The sequence below is a fragment of the Trichechus manatus genome, unplaced genomic scaffold (assembly GCF_000243295.1).
Source record: "Trichechus manatus latirostris isolate Lorelei unplaced genomic scaffold, TriManLat1.0 scaffold00010, whole genome shotgun sequence".
Lineage (NCBI taxonomy): Eukaryota > Metazoa > Chordata > Mammalia > Sirenia > Trichechidae > Trichechus > Trichechus manatus.
The window spans coordinates 6,866,033-6,888,172 of NW_004443946.1; the positions used below are offsets into that span (position 1 = coordinate 6,866,033).

The 22,140-nt window shown below is 35.2% G+C and overlaps 2 protein-coding genes across 3 annotated transcripts in view; one reads left to right on the forward strand and one right to left on the reverse strand.

The window, feature by feature from the left end:
- Window positions 1-1,517, reverse strand: part of WDHD1 (WD repeat and HMG-box DNA binding protein 1) — a 63,640-nt gene extending 62,123 nt beyond the window's left edge. Inside the window, exon 1 of one of the 2 annotated variants that reach the window (XM_023726209.1) lies at window positions 137-1,517. The gene's annotated coding sequence lies outside the window, so the exon portion shown is untranslated. Of the gene's footprint in view, window positions 1-16 lie in introns of both variants that reach the window. The other variant, XM_023726207.1, reaches the window with a different exon arrangement.
- SOCS4 (suppressor of cytokine signaling 4) lies at window positions 27-21,720 on the forward strand. Its single transcript, XM_004370883.3, has 2 exons — window positions 27-251; window positions 16,212-21,720. Exon 2 carries the CDS (start codon window positions 16,304-16,306, stop codon window positions 17,624-17,626), a length of 1,323 nt encoding a protein of 440 aa, XP_004370940.1. The 5' UTR covers window positions 27-251; window positions 16,212-16,303; the 3' UTR covers window positions 17,627-21,720.
- Window positions 21,721-22,140: the final 420 nt, after the last annotated feature.

Genomic DNA, 22,140 nt, shown 5'->3' on the forward strand with positions numbered 1-22,140 from the left:
GAGGAAGGGAAGGAACCTGGTACGGAAGTGGTGGCAGCGCCTGGGGAGCAGGCGGAGGCGGTGACCGCGACGGCCGAGACAGAACCAAGCGCCGAAAGGAGGGGTTGTAGAAAAGCATCCGCCTTGTAGGACCTACACGAGGTGCAGGAGTGGCCAAACCTCTCTTTTCAACCTCAGAGAACACCCCGAGTGATGGCGGTGGTGATGGCGGCGGTTACTCGGACAGCTATAGTTGAGCTGCGCTCCAAGAGGTGAGTGGGGGAAGGGTGGCCGCTGCCTGGTCTTGCAGACGCGGGTCTTGCGCCCACATGTCAGGCTCTCCTCACATGCAACCGTATCCAGATCCCTGAATGGATCCAGCTCCTCCTTGAGACTGAGATCTTTGGGCATTTCCTCTAGAGAAAAGGTGAATCTCTTCTCGAGCCTTTAATCTTGGCATCCTTCTCGCCCTTACCTTGTCACCTCGGTAGAGATAAAGGAAGGAAGACTTCATCTCAGTTCCGGTTGGTTACTCTCGGTTCCTGGAGAGACAGCTTGTACGTTATTGAGTGTTCTTTGTGACACCATCCGCATTTTCCATAAGAAGTAATTTAGGTTTCCCCTCTTCAGACCCCACTTAAAGTACACCGAAGAGCGTGTTTAGATCTAAAAGTAGAGCTAGAACGAAAGTATATTACTCAATTTGGTCCTTGGCAATTTGTGCTAAGGTCTTGGCCATTGTATTTGTGATTTTCTTGTGTCTTAATGTTCTCCATATTGGGAGACCGATCTCTGATTAAACCTTCACGAGAATGTTCTTCCATTGGTATTTATCTTTGAGGATTTTTCTGAGGTTTTGTGGTATCCACCTTCCAGTCTCAATTAGACTTAGCTTATGACATAAGTGAGTTTTTCCGTTGTAGAGATTTCCTCGTGGTTTTTCAATCTAATTCCATTGTGAAAGGTTGCGAACACACAGACAAACCGTGGTGTTCTTACCGTGGTGGTATTGTGTGGGGATTATCATCAGTCAGGGCCTCAAATATGCTTGCTAGACACTGAAGTGTGGTATATGAATTAAGAGAAAGAGTAATTGGCTCAAAAAAAATGGAATTTGTGGGAAAATAATCTATTGTTGAATTCCCTCTGAAGCAAAAGTTACCTGATATGATTCTCTCTGAGTGACTTAGTTTTATTTGGAGATGATTGATTTTTGGATAGGATGATTTATAATTTTCTTTTTATCCAAGTAACTAAATATCATTAGATGGAGTATGGGGTTCCAGACGAACTCTGATAATACTCATCTCTATCTTCAATAAGTCATGATCAGATTTCAGTGTAGCACTATTCAGAGCTCAGTATAAGAGGAATCTACAGATTGGAACAAGAGTTACAGCTATAAAATGCCCTACATATGCCTATAATACCATGTTACTTTAAAACTGTGAATGGTGTCCACACATTTGTCCTTTCTTAGTAATCAAGCTGTTTAATTCATAAGTTAAAGAAAAATTTCTCTTTACAAATTTCATATGTGTGAAAAGAGTCGAACAGCTCTAGATTTAATTTTTACTCTGCCAGTTGCTTATTCTGTGACCTTGAATATGTTACTTTATTTTTTGAACGTTGGATTCATCTCTAAAATGGAGATGATACTTACCTTTATCAAATTGTTATAGTGCATAGGAGATACTCATAGATGTATGAAACTAATCATTATTAGTGTCTAGTGTTTTTTTTAAACAGGGTACTTTGGGTGGGCATTTAGCGGTTTCATTTAAAATGGAGTTTGTTTAAATCATTACCCAGTAAAATTTTTCAAATATTAAAAGATGTATTCTTGCTTTTGCTGGTATAATATATTTTCTCTGGCATTGTTGGTCAAATATCTACAAATTTTTTTTAAGAAAGGTTCTTGCCTTTAATGAGCTTGTAGTGGTCTTGTTGAGGGAAACAGATACAAACAAATATGTACAAAATGATAGTGCAATAATGAAACGTGTGCAGTTTAAATATTAGCAAAATTAACTGGTTATTTAAGATGGCATGGCTTTAAAAAAAAAGAAACCAATGTAGCTGTCAATGATATGACTCAAAAATTTCTGAATGGATTTATTCATCATTAACAGTGCACACTCATAGGAGTGGGTGGCTGAATGAACTCACTGAAAATGATGCCAGAGTCGCAGGTTCTATTTCAGTGAACGTTAGCTTTGCTCTGTTGTGGTCACTCATAGCTCACAAAAACTATTGGTCTCAAGGGCAGTAGAGTTAGAAACATTAATTCATTACCATTCTACTGACGATGGTGAGTATTATCTATACAAATAATAATATATAATCTTACAAAGCAGTTTATCCAAGAGGTATATTAGTAATGCGTTATGGAAGGAGTTAAAAAGTGCCTTTTCAATAAAATACATATTTGATATAATAAGAATTAGTCCTGTGAAAGCAAAGGCCAGAACAGAGTGCTGAGGAGAACAAAGTATTGAAAAAATAATATAGAAGGCAGCTTAGAAATCCAAATGTTTTTATATTTCTGAAAGTGTCTTGAAACTACCAACTTATTTATTTGGGTAAATAATACATGCACGTGTTCAAACTTCCTAAAGTATAAAAGGGAATACAGTAAAATGTCTCCATTCTACCCCTGCCCCCAGCCATTCAGTTCCCCTGGCTAAAGACAGTCAGTGTTTGATTCTTGTGTTACATTGGCACTGGATCCTTACAACAGCAAGACAGATATAGTCACTGTTTTGTAGATGAAAAAACTGTGGCTCAGAAAGATTGTGATTTATCCAAGGTCACACAGCTACTAAATGTCAGAGCTAGAAATAGAACCCAGATCTTTCACCTTCTAATCCAAGGTAGTCTACCACACTGCCTCTCCAAATCATAGCTGTTGCCATAAAACTTAGTTTTATAAAACATTATCAGGACTTAAAAGCAATTTTAAGTCTAGAGTCACCTTATACTAGTTTGTAGGTGAAACTTGTTACCCAAGCTTAAATGAAGCATATGTAATTATTGTAAAGCAATGAAAAGAATAATCCATAATTAGTTAAAAATAAAAACTTAAACGCCTAGCAAAGTTATGTTATCTATATTTTTAAAACAATAATTAAAAAAATAAGAAACCCATAAAACAGCATGTGTGCTACTGTTACATGAGAAACTATTTGTTCTGTAAGCCTTCACCTGAAGTACAATAAAATATTTAAAAAAAAAAAAAAAGAAACCTATGCCTACAATTTTGGTCAAAATCTATTTACTAAGCTTACAAGAAACTGCAAATTTTTTGTTACTAAAAGTTTGGTTATTTACATCAATAATACTTTTAAAGAATTTGAAACTTAAAAAAGAAAGTAATATATCAGGCGCAATATAAAGTGCTTTGTGATATTCTAGAAATGCTGATGCCTACTAAATTAGATTTTTGAGTTATGTTTTTGTACAGATTTTCTAGCCTTGTACTTTCTAAGAGCTTTCTAGTTAAGCAACAATACAGCCTTTGTTTCCTCTCTTTCCTTTTTTCTTAATTTTGTCACTTTCCCACCTCTCATTTTTATTAGCAATGAGCTTCTACATGAACAGTTCTGAGTAATACGAAGAGGGAAGGCTGCTAATACTTATTTTCATTAAGTTCAGTGTATTTCGCTTTCATACATTTTAATTCTGACAGTAGAAGCATGAGGTAGCTGGCATTATCCAGAGTTTACAATGGGAAAACTAAGGCTAAAGAAGATTTAAAAAGTCAGATAAATAGCTAATAAGTGGTAAAATCTGAATTTTAGCCCATTTTTCAAGACTTAGGTCAAGCTGTTTCATATGCACCATGCTTTATTTTTAAATATGGCTTAGTGCAAAACAGTGTAGATTGTTAATTTTTTATGGATCTTTAACACTTGAAAATTTTCACTTTAGAACAAATTGCTCTCATAGAAAGAGACTGCAAGGAAATATGCCAGAATGTCAAAACTGGTTGCCTCGAGGTAATGGAATTAGTTTTTTTCTCCTTTTTAAACATTTCTGAGCTATCCAGATATTGAATATTAAACATACTGTTTTTATAATTAAAAAATTACAAATTGGGAAAAAATATACCTATCCAATGCAATTTATTCTCTAAAATAGTTGCAATAGTATATCTTAAGTATTCTGGTTCCCAGGATACTGTTAATCTTCCTTCCACTTTTAGAAGTTCATGTACTGCCAGCTCTTAGTTTTCTGCTCTGTCCTCATTCTAGATTAGCTTTCTTCAGTGACAGGTTCCTAGACATTTCTCCCTGTCTTTAGCTAACAAGCTCAGAAATGCGCACTCATTTTAATACTAGCCCAGGTTAATGTTTCCCGAAAGTTTATTTCACAAAAAAGAGTCGTGGTAAATTAAAAATAGGGAACTGTGGCTTAAGCAGGTTTCTTTATTGAAGTACCTCCCAGAACTTTTGGCTAAATATGCTTTGTGATCTTTCAGAGAGGAAGCATTTCCCAAACTTGTTTGGCAAGGGAGCCCCTTTTTCTCCAGGATATGTATTAACATCTTTCAGAACTCGTGTCCATAAGAGTACAGATTGGGGAAGACTGGCATAAGCAAACTCTATAAGGAAAGTAAGTGGGGAGAAAGGAAGGAAGATGTAGTGGTACTAATCAAGGATTTCTTTTTTTGTTTGTTTCTCTTTTTTATATCATCCAGTTAAGTCCCATGAGCCTTGGCTCAGTTAAAAGGAGATACTTTAAAATATTTACTGGAAGATGAACCTGTATTGCTTTTGTAATGAGAATTTTTTTTTTTTTTAGTTCAGAGGTTTTTCTCATAGAAACAAACCAGTTTTCTGTATTTTTTCCTTAACATTCTGAAGAGTTCATCTGTTGTCTGCTACCCAGTAAATTCCGTTTGTGTAGCCTAAACAGTTCCACAGAATCCAACTCCAGTATCACAGACTGTGATCAGAATGCTTTCAAGGAGTTTCTGGTACATGATAAACCAAAAACCAAAACCAAACCCGTTGCTGTCTAGTCGATTCTGACTCATAGCTACCCTACAGGACAGAGTAGATCTGCCCCACAGAGTTTCCAAGGAGCGCCTAGTGGATATGAACTGCTGTCCTTTTGGTTAGCAGTCGTAGCTCTTAACCACTACACCACCGGGGTTTCCTTGGTGCATGATGGCAGGTAAAATTTGGAATCATGAACCTGGTAGGGAAATTCCCTGGGCTGAATTATTATTATCAGAATAATAATTTATTTGTGAATTTTTTATGTAGTATACTGAATTATGCTTTATAGAAGTGAAATTTATTTCCCTTGGTATTTACATGAATTCTGGTCCTAGATATACTTCAATATTGTAGACATAGTAGGTGTTCAATAAATAATTAACGTCTAATAATGCTGCTGTTATCTAACATAAACAAAAAAGATAAAAACCAAACCCATTGCCATCGAGTTGATTTCGACTCATAGTGACCCTGAAGGACAGAGTGGAACTGCTCCATAGGGTTTCCAAGGCTGTAAATCTTTGTGGAAGCAGACTGCCACATCTTTCTCCTGCAGAGTGGCTGGTGAGTTCAAACTGCTGACCTTTTAGTTAGCAGCTGAGTGCTTTAACCACTCACCACCAGGGCTCCTATTATGTAATATAAGGAATACAAATGACTTTTCCAAACAAATAAAATTAAACCCTTGAATTATTGGGTTTTGACAGTTTTCTGTGTGTCATAGATTGAATTGTGTCCCCCAAAAAATGTGTGTAGCAACTTGGCTAGGTCATGATTCCCAGTATGGTATGATTGTGCTATCTGATGTGATTTCCTTATGTGTTGTGAACTCTACTGCTGTGATGAGATTATATGTGATCTCCTCATGTGTTGTAAATTCTGTCACTGTGTACTGATGAGGTTGACAAGATTAGTGTCTTAATGCAATCTCTTTTGAGATATAAAAGAGAGAAGCAAGCAGAGATACATGGAAACCTCATACCACCAAGAAAGCAGTGCTGGGAACAGAGCGCGTCCTTTGGACCTGAGGTTCCTGCGCAGAGAAACTCCCAGACCAAAGGAAGACTGATGACATGGACTTTCCTCCAGAGCCGATCGAGAAAGCGTTCCCCTGGAGCTGATGCCCTGAATTTGGACTTGTAGCCTACTGTACTGTGAGAGAATAAATTTGTCTTTGTAAAGCCATCCACTTGTGGTATTTCTGTTGGAGCAGCACTAGATGACTAAGACACTTTGGAAATCTTGAATTAAAATCACCTTCCCTGCCTTATTCAATAGAAGTAAATAAATATTATTTTAATCTTTTTTCATGAAGAATTACCACGATGAGCATTCATCTATTATCACTATCATTGCAATTGGTGGTAGGACCTGGGACTAAATGACTAGTGAATCTGGGAACTTCCTTTCTTGAAAAAGGCCTTTTAGACATTTGCTGCTTGCTCATTAAGAAAAAAAAAATTTTTTTAATGCCACTGTGTAATCCCCAGGGCAGTGTAACATAGCTGCCTTCATAAAAAATTAATTATTGAATCAAGAGTCAAAGCAGCCATCTCCAAAGTGTGCTTTCACCCTCTTAAAAAAGGCTTCTTTACAGCTACCATCAAAGACCTTTGATTTGTCAGCACCTTTCAGAATATCATCTTGGATTTCTGTACCACATGAAAATGATAGTAAAGACACCTTAACATTTTGTATCTCTTCTTCTACCTCATTTATATACACTTCGTATAAAGTTACAATAATTGATGCTAGGTTATTTGGGAGACTTGTTCAGATTCAGAACCCTGTACTTTTTTTACATTCAGATTTTACATGTATAGGCAACACATCAGACCACTTTTTTTTTTTTCCAACGTATCTTTAGTCGTTATGAAGCCCTGGTGGCACAGTGGTTAAGAGCTATGGCTGCTAACCAAAAGGTAGGCATTTCAAATCCACCAGCCACTCCTTGGAAACCTTATGGAGCCATTCTCCTCTGTCCTTGTAGGGTCACTATGAGTTGGAATCGACTGAATGGCAACAGATTTGTTTGTTTTTGGTTTTGGTTTTGGTCTCATTACTTAAAATTCCAGTCAAGTGCAACAGTACACCTTTGGGATAAAAATTAAAATATACATGTAATATTATACTTATATATATTAAAAACAAACAAATTAGAGAAAATGGTGTAAAGATTGAATACATTTTTAAAATGTAACAATAAGAGTAGGTTTGTTCTCACTAAAAATAATAATGTTTTTATTGAGAGGAATGTGATTGATTTTTTTTTAAGAATTTTGGTTTTATAAAGGTCTGGTTCTGAGTTCATTTTATTTGCTTCATAGTTTTAATGACTTATAGCTAGAAAAAATATTTTATGCCTAAATCATGGCACAAATTTTTCACTCCTATTATATAAAATTTTTTGTTGAAATTTGGTAAATTTCCATTCTTTTTACATATCGATCATCTATTCTTACAAAATAATCTAAAAGTATTGCTTTTTTGTATTTTTAATAAATGGATTCAAAGCCCACTGAAACGGAACTTCTGGACGAGGTTAGAAAATTATGTTTCCATGTGTTTAAGTGTAAAGATGTGAGAGTTTATGTAGGTGATGCGTTTTTATCGTTTTTTGTAATAAAATCGTAATGGTGGGAAAAAATCTGAACATCCTTTTTTTTTCCTTAAGCAGTTGCATTCTCAGTAATTAAGATGTTACCCATACCTTAAAGGGACCAATTAAAAGTGTGTGTGTGTGTATGTGTTTATGTGTTTATAAATATATCTTCTAAGTAGATTCTGAGAGCCACATTTTAGCCAAGTAAATGTCAGCAGAGTTAGAACTAACACTTGTCATTTTTGTAAAATAAAAATGCACTATTCCTTAAGTATTTTGCCCTGAGATAACTATCAAATTTAGTGTGCTATAAAATTTCCATGGTCTTGTTACATTACAAAATATTGTAAAAATTCTCTTATTTAGGATAATATAAGCCAGAAATCTATTCCAGGAACACACAAACAACACTGTATTACAGTACACTGAAAGTGAACAAAGAAATGGAGAGGGTTGCCATCAACTCCTCAGCTTTTTAGAACTCTCACTTTTCCCTCAGGAACAGCACACCATTGGACATGTGACCATCTGACAATGAGTGATAGTAATGTTGTCAACTATATGCTCAATATTAATAAATTTTAAATTATCTAATGCTTAAACAAATATAAACAAGTTAAATTTTCTTCCTACTTTGAAGACTGTTACATTCTGGCCCCTGTATTGATAAGGTCAAACATAACATTATACAAAAATGGGATTATTCTTGACATAAACTTGCAGTTTTCCAGCAAAAGAATAGCTATGTGAAATTTATGTAAGGCTATAATTCTGAGACAGATATGAAAAAGTAACCATCAGAAGATTTGTTTCTATGCATTAACTCTTTCAATACAGGTAAATGTTTTGAAAACTCATCTAAGGCAATGATATGCTTTATTTTATGGACACCTGCAGCATTAGTACCTGTAAAAACCAAACAAACAAACCAAACTTGTTGCCATTGATTCGATTCGGACTCATAGCAACCCTGTAGGACAGAGTAGAACTGCCTCATAGGGTTTCCAAGGAGCAGGTGGATTCCAACTGCTGACCTTTTGGTTAGCAGCCAAGTTCTTAACCATTGCATCACCAGGGCTCCATATATAAGAACAGTTAACCTAAAATCTAATGAAGCTTGATTGGTTGACACCTATTATATACATGTTGGTAAGCTTTGCCAAAATAGACATGTTTTGTTAGCATGTTAACTTGTGTAGCAGATGACTAGAAATTAGTTCTCTGGGGAAGATGTCACATTGTTCTACAGGTTCATGGTCTGTTGAGTTTCAGCTCTGTCTGGCATATTGATCCTTTTTCACTTTGAAACAATAGTTACCCTACTGAAAATTATATTTGCTCATAGAAATCTCTTTCCTTTATAGTTAGCATTGGGTTAGAGACAGGTATTCTCTGATTTCTTCATTATAAACTGTTTCCGTAACGCTGGCTTAGATTCTTTAACAAAACATGTTTCATATCCACTTTTTAAAAACTATATATATGAGGGCATATGTTAACATTTATTGAATGTTGAGTATTTTACATGCATTATTTAATCTCCAAAAGCCCGATTAAATAGATTACATTAATACCTCCATTTTATAGATGAAGAAACTGAGGTTGTAAGGTCATATGGCTAGTACAAGACAGAAACTGGACTCAAACCATGTTTTTTCTGACTCACTACTGCACTGTAGAACTGTATACTTACCATATATATGTATGAGATGTCAAAAATATTAAAATGGTTATTACTGGTGTTAGGGTTATGGATAGTTCTTATTTTTTTCTTTACAACTTGATGCCTAGTTTGAGGTTTTCCATGGTGAGTATAAATTACTTTTATTTTTATTTATCAAAATGATACATGCATGTAGGTTAAAAATCTAATTGAACTCAAAAGCTAAGAAAAGCTACAGTCCTCTCCTACCCTATCACAAAGGCATCCTCTTTCAAATCTTTTACCTTTTTTCTGATATTTTCCTTCGTATTTCTAAATAAATAATAGTACTTCTATTTCTTGATTTATCTATTTTTAAACATTATCTATTAACTTCCTCTTACGACAATTATATCACAGTTTTGATGAATACATATATATCATTCACTGCTGAGCAAGGTAGTTTTGCAATTCTATTTCCTGTCTTACATAATTTTGAATTTTTTGTAATGAATAATTACTAACTTTTTCTATTTGCTTAGTTTCCCATCCTCCCAAGGGAATTTTCCAAAAGTCAGTTCTATTTTTTTTCCTCAAGATCTTCTGCCTTGGAGCCTGTCTTAGTCATCTAGTGCTGCTGTAACAGAAATACCACAAGTGGATGGCTTTAACAAACAGAAATTTATTCTCTCACGGTCTAGGAGGCTAGAAGTCCGAATTCAGCGTGCCAGCTCCAGGGAAGGCTTTTTCTTTCTGTCGGCTCTTGGGGAAGGTCCTTGTCATCAATCTTCCCCAGTCGAGGAGCTTCTCAGAGCAGGGACCCAGGTCCAAAGGATGGGCTATTCTCCTGGGTCTTGTTTCTTGATGTTATGAGATCCCCCATGTCTTTCTGCTCACTTCTTTTTTATATCTCAAAAGAGATTGATTTAAAACACAACCTAATCTTGTAGATTGAATCCTGCCTCATTAACATAAATGCCTCTAATCCAGCCTCATCAACAGCATAGAGTTAGGATTTACAACACATAGAAAAATAACATCAGATGACAAAATGGTGGACAGTCACACAATACTGGGATCTTGGCGTAGCCAAATTGATACACATTTTGGGGGGACACAATTCAATCCATAACAGAGCCTTACCCTAGCCGTTATATAGTTTTATGGACTAGTTGATCTTTAGCAACCCTATTGTCTAGAGACTTCCATGCATCATTTTGGGAATTCACATTTTCTCTCCCTCTACTGCACTGTAATCTCCTGTGTCTTCCTTTGTTTGAGGTTTAGACCCTCATTTTAGAAAAACATATTGTCCAATATGAGGTAAAATTGTTCATATTTTACATGTCTGAAAAGTTCTCTATTTTATCCTCATATTTGATAGTTTGGCTGGTTATATCTTCTAGATTGAAAACCTCTAACTTCCAATGCTGCTGGTGAGAAGCCAGGTGCTAGTTTATTTGCAGTCCTTTGTATGTGGCTTTTTTCTCTGTATTTATTTTGTTGTTGAGAATATACACAGCAAAACATATACCAGTTCCACCATTTCTACATGTACAATTCAGTGACATTGATTACATTGTGTGAGTTGTGCAACTATTCTCACCCTCCTTTTCTGAGTTGTTCTTCCCCCATTAACATAAACTTACTGCCTCCTAAGGTTCCTATCTAATCTTTTGAGTTACTGTTATCACTTCTATCTCATTTTTTATTAGTTAAGCTGAATGTTGTTTGATTTTTGAAGACTTTGGGATATTTTTGGTTTGAGGTTTAAAGATTAGCTCAGGGCAGTAGTTTCAGGGGTTCATCCAGCCTCTTTGGCTCCAGAAAGTCTAGAGTCCATGAGAATTTGAAATTCTGTTTTGTGTTTTCCCCCTTTTGATTCTTCTGTAGAATCTTTGATCAAAATGTTAGTAATGGTATCTGGGCACCATCCAGTTCCTCTGGTCTCATGGCAGTGGAGGCGGTTGTTCATGGCACACTTTCCATATCCTCATATTCCTGACTCTCCTTCCTCTGTTGCTCCAGGTGAATAGAGACCAATTGTTGTGCCTTGGATGGCCGCTTGCAATCTTGTAAAATCCCAGGCACTATGCAGCAAACTAAGAGGTAAACAGAAGCACTAAACATGTTATTAAGCCAATTAACTGGGGTGTCCCATGAAACCATGATCCTAAACCTCCAAACTAAGGAACCAAATCCCGTGAGGTTTTTGGTTGTTCATAAGCAGACTCAGCAGCTACTCCTTTTGTTGTTGTTGTTGTGAATATATCTATCATACAACTTTTGCCAATTCAACTTTTTACAGATGTACAGCTAATTGACAGCAGTTACAATATCCATCTGTGCAACTCTACACTTACTTAATGTGATTTTTCCATCACTGTTTACCCCCACCCCCTTTCCCTCTCCTTCCCACCCTTGGTAACCATGAATAAACTTTGGTCTCTGTACATTTGCCTCTTCTTATCTTTTTATATACGTGAGGTCATACAATATTTGTCCTTTTGTGTTTGACTTATTTAGCTCAGCATACTGTCTTCAAGCTCCATTCATACTGTAGCATGTATCAGGACTTCATTTCTCCTGCTGGCTAAGTAGTATTCCATTGTATGTAGGTACCACGTTTTGTTTATCCATTCATCTGTTGATGGGCATTTAGATTGTTTCCACCATTTGGCTGTTACGAGTAGTGCTGCAGTGAACATTGGTGTACAAGTCTTTGTTTGAGTCTCTGCTTTCAAGTTTTTTGGGTATATACTTAGGAGTGGAATTGCTGGGTCATATGGTAGGTCTGGAAACCTTGGTGGCATAGTGGTTAAGAGCTACAGCTGCTAACCCAAAAGTCGGCAGTTCGAATTCATCAGACGCTCCTTGGAAACTCTGTGGGGCAGTTCTACTCTGTCCTATAGGGTCGCTATGAATCAGAATCAACTCAAAGGCAATGAACGGGTGTGTGTGTATGGTAGTTCTAGTTTTAGTTTTTTGAGGAACCACCAGTTTTCCACAATTTCTGTACTGTTTTGCATTCTCACCAGCAATGGATAAGGGTTCCAATTCCCCACATCCTCACCAATATTTGTTTTTTTGTTTGTTTTTTATCTTAGCCATCCTAAACCCGTTGCTGTCCAAGTCAATTTGGACTCGTAGTGACCCTCTATATGACAGAGTAGAAGAGTAAAACTGCCCCATTAGGTTTCCAAGGCTGCCACATCTTTCTTACACGGGGTGACTGGTGGGTTTGGACCTCTGACCTTTTGGTTAGCAGCCAGGCACATGACCGCTGTGTCACCAGGGCCCATCCTAGTGGGAGTGAAATGGTATCTTATTGTGGTTTTGATTTGCATCTCTCTAAGGGCTACTGACATTGAACATCTTTTCATGTGTTTGGTGGCCATTTGAATGTCTTCTTTGGTGAAATGTCTATTATAAAGTCCTTGCCCATTTTATGATTGGGTTATTTGTCTCTTTGATTCTTATCAGATATATCGTTTCTGAAAGTATTCTTCCAGTCAGTAGCTTCTTATCTTTCCACTGTTTTAGTAATGTCTTTTGATGAACAGAAGTTTTTAATTTTTATGAGGTCCCATTTATTTATTTTGTCTTTTGCTGTTTGTGCTTTTGTTATTATATTAGATAATCCATTGTTAAAAGCTAGGCACTAGAATGTTGCTCCTGCATTTATTTTCTTCTAAGATTTTTATGGTTTTAGTTTTTGGGTTTTTTTTTTTCTTTTTTTTTTACTCTTAGGAAGACTTCAGAATCTCCTCTTTATTTCTGAGGTTCTAAAATTTTACAATCATATTTTTCCCTCCCTCTCTCTCTTTCATTGTGCTGGTCACTCAGGTGGGCTCTTTCAATACGGAAGCTCACATCCTTCAGTTCTAGGAAATTTTCTAATATAGCTTCTTTGATAATTTCCCCCCTTTGTTTTGTTGTTGTCGTGCATGAAATGCCTGATTGTTCTAATTTTCTTTTCTGTCTAGCTAACCATCTTTTTCCTATTTCCTGTTTTTCCTCAACTTATCCTCCAGCCTTTCTATTGAATATTTTATTTCAGTAACCATATTTTTAATTTCCAAATACTTTTCTTATTTTCTGATTGTCTCCACCTCCTTTTTATAGCATCTTACACATTCATAGATGGAGTATCTTCTGTTGACTTGGAAGAAATCTATTTTTACTTTTTGCACCTTTCGTAGTTCCTGTTTTCTCTAAGTTCTGTATGTTTTAGTCTCTGTCATGTTGGAGGCTTTCCTCAAAAATCTGACGGCCTGTGAGTTTTTCATAATCTAGAGTAAAGCACAGCAGTGCTTCCTGGAAACTGTGTGTGAATAGGCAGAGCTTGTCTACTGGTGGACTTCACTACATGCATGAGTTGCATTCTAGATTTTTATTGGGGGATTCCCAGATATCAGCATGCTTCAATCTTTGCTCTCTAGCCATTCCATTTCTCCAGCAGTGTCTTCCAGTCTCCTATTAAAAAAAAAAACAAAACCCATTGCTGTCGAGTTGATTCCGACTCATAGTGACCCTGTAGGACAGAGTAGAACTGCCCCATAGGGTTTCCGAGGAGTGCCTAGTGGATTTGAACTGCTGACCCTTTTGGTTAGCAACCGTAGCTCTTAACCACTACACCACCAGGGAGGTGTAAAGTCTGACTGCTGGAGTTCTGGAATCCGGATGGAAGAAGGGTGCAGGAAACTTTCATTTAATCATTCTGTTTTTTTGTCCCAAGCCTCCTTTCTACCCTCTGTCTTAACTGGGATCCAATGTCCTGAGCCTCTCCCGTTCAGTTTCTCAAAAAAATAAGCATCCCATCTCCTCTAGGTGCAGGAGTAAGAGCCAGAGAAATGTCATTGCTCTTATGCAAACTCTCAGCCAGCCTCAACGAAGTTTGTGTTTCCATTTCTCATTTTTCCTTGTTTTGGGCCGACTTTTGAGAGGATAACGGGGCAGAAAGATTTTCCATTCAGCATTTTCAAACCAGATAACTTTATTTTATAATCAGAAAATAACAAAAACCTATTTTTATTTTGAGGGGAAATCAAGTTATACTAGTCATTAAGAAGTTTAGTAATGATTCGGTAAACCTTCATCTAAAGTACAATTTAAAAAAATAAAGTTGGTACAACAAAAAAAGAAATTTAGTATTGAAAAGCAGTTATTACTAAAGGAAGCATTAGAATCATTGAAAGATTTTATTGGAGACTTGGTTGTTTTTGAAGACAGGAAAGAAGGTGAGAGGGAGATACTGAAGCAGGACTCTGGTTAAGGTTAGAGTGTCATGAAGAACAAAGGTAGAGAGCTTAGCTCTGCTATAGAAATGAAGGAAGAAACACCACAATTTAGAGGTAGGAAGGAGGCAAGGTAAGGAAGCTCACACCCAATGGAGTAAAGTGTGTACTATTTTGGTAAATAAAAGCACCAGTCATTTTATACCTAGATGATACATTTTTTACATGATGAATAAAAAATGTTGAAATTATGCAATGTTAATAAATAATACCTGCATGTGGCTCCTTTATTATTTTATCTTGAAAAATATATTAAAGTGTAAGCTCTTGGATAATTAGTTACAAGCGTCTCCTCTAATCAATGACTCTTCTTATTCTTGAGCCTACTTTGCTACTTCTGCTTGTTTATTTTTGTTCTCTGGAATTTAGTCAATGAACAGCCAAAGCATACTGTTGAATATAATTTTGGCTGAACTAAGTAATGATGTTTCTCTCAAAATTGGATAATATTTTTCCCTAAGGCTTTTAACTATACTAGTGAGCTCACTAACTCAAAATAATCAGTGTAATCACCAGATGCTTTTTAATGTTTAGAAATGGAACACTTTGTTATATGGCAAGTCTATATCATTAGTCCATACTTTTAAACATTTAGCAGTCATATTCGCCTCTGCAGATGTTTGTTTTAAGACCTACTACTTTGAAATGGATTCAAGTTTCTGTAGACATTCACTTGACTATTGGGATTGTTAATGTTCTCCTGACATAATCAGAAACTTTTAATCAGAATGCTGAGTAAGACTGATTTTCTCAGTCACAAAATTGAAGTTTCATTTGCAAAATATTGGAGATTATAGAAACCCACCCCTTGCCCTCCCAACCGTGGGCTTAAATTTATTCTACCTAAAAATACTTAGGTAAATTCCATTACTACCAGTTATTGTTACTAGTCTTCATGAAGCTCAGTGTTTTATATTGTGAATTCTATTATTCCCAGCCAATTTCATGGCAAAGGCAATACTCTATCAGAAATTTATCTTAGATAGTACAAGAAAGTGTAGGTGTGTATGGATGTAAAATCCCAAATTTTTATCCAATCCTATGTTTTATGAAAATTGCCTAGACTGTCATGTCAGTAAGTTAACACGTTGACTGATTATTGAAATGAGTTGGCAAACCTGCATTGGTAATGAGAATTGCCTACTATTTGGTAATGATTGTTTATTTAATAAATTCTTACAGCTTTTATAACTTAACATTGTTCATATTTTCAGTCAATAGGAAAGGAAACAAGGAGAGGAGAAAATGAACTATATAGGGTAGCAATTCTTAAACACCAGCTTGTAGTTGTGACTGTCCCTTACAAAGAATTCACTGGTCTGCTGTGAGTTAACAAAAATAAATGGAGGAAAGATCAACACAGATATATTTCAAGACTAAAAATTGTTCACATTTTTTGGCTTATATTACAGCTGAGAGTGGAGGATTGGCTTTTTCTGATCCACACTGAAAATTAGCTGTGGGAAAGGAACTCAAATTCGTGATTCCATGGCACTTTGAAATTATTAGTATATGGTAAAGCAATTTAAGTGAACAAAATATCTTGAAACTGCCTTCCCCCGTATCAGATACTCTATCTTATTCATGTACTAGTAAGCTTTTTCATCTTGAGTCAAAATAGGACTTAATATATGAACTATACAATGCAGTGGATAAATTGTTAATGGCATTTTTCTTTTTTTCCGTAGATACATCCAGAAAGTGCCCAGAAGAAACTTCCTGCCAGAAAAACTGAAAAAGCAGTATTTATAACACTGGAATTTGTGGATAATTTGTTACAATGGCTGAAAATATTGAAAGTAATAGTAAAAATGTAGATGTAAGGCCCAAAACTAGTCGGAGCAGAAGTGCTGACAGAAAGGATGGTTATGTATGGAGTGGAAAGAAGTTATCTTGGTCAAAAAAAAGTGAGAGTTGTTCAGATGCTGAAACGGTGGATACTGTAGAGAAAATGGAAGTTCCTTTAAGGAGCCAAGAAAGGAAGCACAGCTGTTCATCCATTGAGTTGGACTTAGATCATTCCTGTGGGCATAGATTTTTAGGCCGATCTCTTAAACAGAAACTGCAAGACGCTGTGGGGCAGTGTTTTCCAATAAAGAACTGTAGTAGTCGGCACTCTTCAGGCCTCCCATCTAAAAGAAAAATTCACATCAGTGAACTCATGTTAGATAAGTGTCCTTTCCCACCCCGATCAGATTTAGCTTTTAGATGGCATTTTATTAAACGACACACTGTTCCTATAAATCCCAAATCAAATGAATGGGTAAGCACAGACTTGTCTCAGAGTGAATTGAGGGATGGCCAGCTAAAACGAAGAAACATGGAAGAAGATGTAAACTGTTTCTCACATACCAATGTTCAGCCATGTGTCATAACTACCAATAATGCTTCGTGTAGAGGTGGTTCTATGACTGGCTCTGTAATAAACCTGGTTTCCAATAACAGTATAGAAGATAGTGATATGGATTCAGATGATGAAATTATAACACTTTGCACAAGTTCCAGAAAAAGAAACAAACCCAAATGGGAACTGGATGATGAAATCCTACAGTTGGAAACACCTCCTAAGTACCACACCCAGATTGATTATGTCCACTGTCTTGTACCAGACCTTCTTCAAATCAATAACAATCCATGTTACTGGGGAGTTATGGATAAATATGCAGCTGAAGCGCTACTGGAAGGAAAACCAGAGGGAACCTTTTTACTTCGAGACTCAGCACAGGAAGACTACTTATTCTCTGTTAGTTTTAGACGCTATAGTCGTTCTCTTCATGCTAGAATTGAACAGTGGAATCACAACTTTAGCTTTGATGCACATGATCCTTGTGTCTTCCATTCTCCTGACATTACTGGGCTCCTAGAACATTATAAAGACCCGAGTGCCTGTATGTTCTTTGAACCACTTTTATCCACTCCTTTAATTCGGACTTTCCCCTTTTCCTTGCAGCATATATGCAGAACAGTTATTTGTAACTGTACAACTTATGATGGCATTGATGCCCTTCCAGTTCCTTCTTCTATGAAATTATATCTGAAGGAATATCACTATAAATCAAAAGTTAGAGTACTCAGGATTGATGCACCAGAACAACAATACTAGGAAAAGGGTAGGAACGTCTAAATGATTATATATACATGTTTTCATTTAAAGCTTATGGTTCTTGTTCTGCCACTTTGAATTTTTCTACAAGGGCAGTTGGAGTCCAAAATAAACCTCTGCCCAAAGTCTTACTTCCAAATCATTTTATGTTTCTTGCAATGCACTTATTGTTTGAGGTTACACACTAGGGTTAATGGATATTTTTGACCGGGTGTTTGGTTTTTGTTTTTACCATAGATTGTATACTTAATTTTTTTTTTCTTAATTCTAATTTTTATATGATACAGGCATATTTGAAATTTGATAGGCAGTGCAAACACAGATGAATATTTTGTTTTTATACTTTCTTTAAAAAAAAAAAAAACCTATGTCCTTCCTACATGTAAAATGTTTTGTTACTATATACCATTGGTATTCTTATACATGAAATAAGAGTTTCCCCATCCCATATGCAATGAATTGTTTTAAAATTCTTCGGTAAAGCTGAATGTGTTGTAATTCACAACTCATATTAAACATAACTGACTTTTATAATTTTCTAATAGGAACGTTAAAGGTAGCAAGATGGTTTAAAGTCAAAGTTAATGATGTGTCTTCATTTTAAATATTAACTGGAAAACAGGATTTCTAAATTTGGTTGATGTAGTCAGTGAGAATCAAATGAGAACATGACATTTTGGAGATGCATTTATTCTTCTACAATGTGGCAGGGCTGTTTGTTATTTTTGAATAAGTCTTTCTCTCAACCTAGAAGAGTTAAGCCACCTTCAAAACAAATATTGTTTCTTTCTCACTGGAAGCTTTAAAAATAATAATAACAGTATTAGTAACTTAGTAGTTACTTAAGTACTTAAGAAACTGTTGGAATTTTCTGTATTTACTTATGAACTATTGCATCTACTTAGCTGTTTTACGGAAATTCTGAATGTGTTACTTTGAGGAGATTCTAGTTTATAAACAGCCATAAATTTCCACTGGTAACCAAAGAGTACCTAAGTGATTTTTAATTATTTTAAATTAAACTTGAGTAAAGATTCAAGAATTAAATGTAAACTCACTATTCAGGAAGCTTAAAATTATTTTTATCTTCAAGTTTCAGATAAAGATTCCTATCTTCAGAATTACATCTTTAACATGGCCTCAAAAAAAAGGAAAACCTTTTGACAGCTACATGGTTTATGTCATACCAAACAGTACTGGGTAACAAGGGCAATATTTTTAATTTACTATCCCAAGAACAGAAAGCATTTTTAGAAACATCAGCAGCCCAATATAACCAATAAAGATAGATGAAGTGATATCCTATCTTTTTTATGATTTATTTTATTTTTGTTGTTGAGACTATACACAGCAGAACATAGACCAACAATTTCTACATGTACAGTTCAGTGACATCGATTACATTCTTTGAGTTGTACAACCATTCTCACCCTCTGAATTGTTCCTTCCCTGTTAACATGAACTCACTGCCCCTTAAATTTCCTATCTAATCTCTCATGACATTTTTTAAAGAATCGATGAGTAATAAATAAATTTCTTATTCATACTCCTAGGCAGTTACCCAACCTTTCTTTTGGTGATCTGTCTGCCCATCAGTAAAATCGGCATTTTTAATATAGTAATTGATTTCTTGATGTTGGTTTGGCTATTTTAGGAAGCTGCTTCTACCTGGATTGAAAGAAATTAGATTTAGAAATTTCCAAGTTAGAGTGATGTTTCGTCATTATCATTACTTTATTTTATGTTGAAGTAGCATTTCCTTATTTTACAGTTCTGCTGTTAACATAAAGATGGCATTTTTCAGTAATAGCTTTAAAATAAAATGTTAGCAATTATTACAAAAGTAAACCAGGAAAATCTCTGTTACCATATTTTCTAGCATTTTTTTCTCAGTGATCTCTAGATTGTCTTGATCTCGATGAGAGGTAGCTATTAAAATGGCATCTCTTAGCAGAGATGAGGCCCAGAATATCATAACACCAATGTCAAGTTAAATAACATCTCTTCTAAAGATGGTATTTATGTTTTACAAAGGTAGAAAAGTCTGATACTACCTCATCTTTATTGTGGCATTTTGTAGATCACTGAGAAGCTTATTAACCAATATAACACTTCCTAAATATCCACCTTTGGTGAAAGAAAAGTGAAATTAGTAGTATGGTTTAAGACTATCTGTGGTTATAGTTTTTTATCAGAATTTGATAAGACTTTCTGTTTCTGTGAAACAATTATTTTAGATACTTTTCTTTTAAAATAACTTTTTATTAGTACAGAAAAACCTAAGGGAAGACTAGCTAATGAATATTCTGTTAAAGGGTAGTTTTATAAAGAAAAAAGAAATATAATTATGTTGTCTTTTATAATGGTAAAAATTAGTGTTTATATGAAAGTCAAGATCTAAGTAGGTTTTCATATAATTCAAACTAGTTGCTGTGATATATTTTCTCTGATTTTCTTATTTTTTTCAACTTTAAGATATTAACAGCTGTTAACATTTTCAAAATACTGCCATATATGTAGCTTTGAAGTAGATCTAATAAATGAGAGGGAAAGAGACTCATTTACTCTGAAATGGTTTGTATTTTTCCTTTGTTACAATGAAAAGAAATGTGGAAAGTAGAAATATAAAGACTTGAGAAGGGAATCATTTACCATGAAGGGAAAAGAAAAGAGTAATAATAAATTAATTTTTAAAAAATCTACAGAATTGGAATTTAGAAAGGCTAACCCCTTTCTCTGACTAAGTTGGACATTGTGGATATTTGAAAAGTGTAAATTCCAGCATTGAGAGAGCATTCAGCATGGTGGAAATGTGTAGAGCTTATTGCCAAGAGAGGATGAAGCTAAAAGAAACAAGATAAAATATTAAAATTCAGAATTAAGGCATTACCTCTGGGAAAAGCCTTGACAGTGAAAGCGAACTACTTCATCGCTAATAGCTAGTCTGGACTAGACACTTAACTGTGCTTTGGGAATAATCCTGCACTAATCAGGAAATAAACTTGAATTTTCTATTCTCTGAAGCTTTTTAGGACATATCCCTTCCCTTCTCCCACCCCCATTTTTTAAGCTGTAACATCTTGATGCATACTACAATTTCTTAAATATGCTGAATAGATTTTTTTAGGTTCCTTGAACATTTTTGTATGAAGAGTTATATGTGATCTTTCTATAACCTGCTATTAAATAATTCATAGAGGGAATGCTTTAATTTAAAGGAAGACCTAATAGGAAGAAGATTAAAGGAAGCTTTTAGTCAGCCTGTGGCTAGATTTATTGATTTGGTGATCAAACCTGTGTTCTTTCCTGAATTTCAGCTAATGGGCAACTGTGGTCAAAGAATGGCTTTCAGTTAAAGTTTTGATTTATTATAAATAATACAAAGGATGTCTTAGTAATTAGAAATCCTTTAAAAAGTAGAACAAAAGTGGCAAATAGGACCCATATCGTTGTATAAATTCTTTTTATAGGAAGAACACATAAACCATTATCATTTATTCATGAGCCAAAGCCATTAAGAAGACAAACCAAGTTATCAGCTTCCTGTCTCTCTTTGGTTCAGTTTATAGATCCACATAATAGAGGACTTCCTTCCTATGAAACAAAAACCTTGAGCTCTAACTCCCTTAAACACCTACTTTTCTTAAAAATGTATTTTTGTCACTTTTAGCTATAATCAGAGTCCATTAAATGGCTTACATATTGATTTTGGTAGAGCAGGTTTCACAGGAAAGTAGACTTAATTATAAAATTTATTCCCTGGAAATAACACAAGGAAAACAAAATTTTACATGTAAATTAGACTGTGTATGTAATCTTAGGTAATTTAATGCCAAAATGAATTAAAGGTTTTAAGTCAAATTATTTCTACTTTGGGAAAAAAAATGTTTACAATTTTTGTTTTAACAATTAGTTTTACGCTCATTTTTATTTCTAAAGAAAGAAAGCACAAAGGATTTTTTTGTTTTAACGGCCTACTAGAAATACTGAGCAATGCTACAAGGGTCTGTCTATACTATGCTAATATGTTAAGATACTGGTCACAAAATTGAGGTAACTTAAGTAGAAATGTAGACTAAAGGATATAACCCAATGGAAAGGGATTTAGAGCACATGAATCCTATTCCCAGTAAGGCCAAAGTCTATCTTTGATTTACTTTCTAATTTTAAATAGATTACTGACTCCTAAATCTTTCTTTGCCTTCATTTTCTAACACTAAAATATAGATTATAATACTTGTCACTTGGCTTCCTGAAGGTTAATTCTTCGGTTAAGAGGTGACCCTTGGAGCATACTTGAAAATAATTGTTCTACAGCTGTTAAGTAGTAATGTGATGATAGGTTTTCGAGGTATCCCCTTAGTGGACCTTGCAGAACCACATTGACTTCTTTTAGTCTCTGATAGTCTTTCTTGGCTTGGTTTGACAATAGAGATAACAGTACAAATTTGAATTTATGGTTTAGACTCTGCAGTTAGGTGAACAATTGCAGTTCCCCCTTACCCTTCATAAGG

Coding starts and splice junctions, on each gene's coding strand:
- SOCS4 (XM_004370883.3), top strand. CDS start 16,304: ATGGCTGAAAATATTGAAAGTAATAGTAAAAATGTAGATGTAAGGCCC.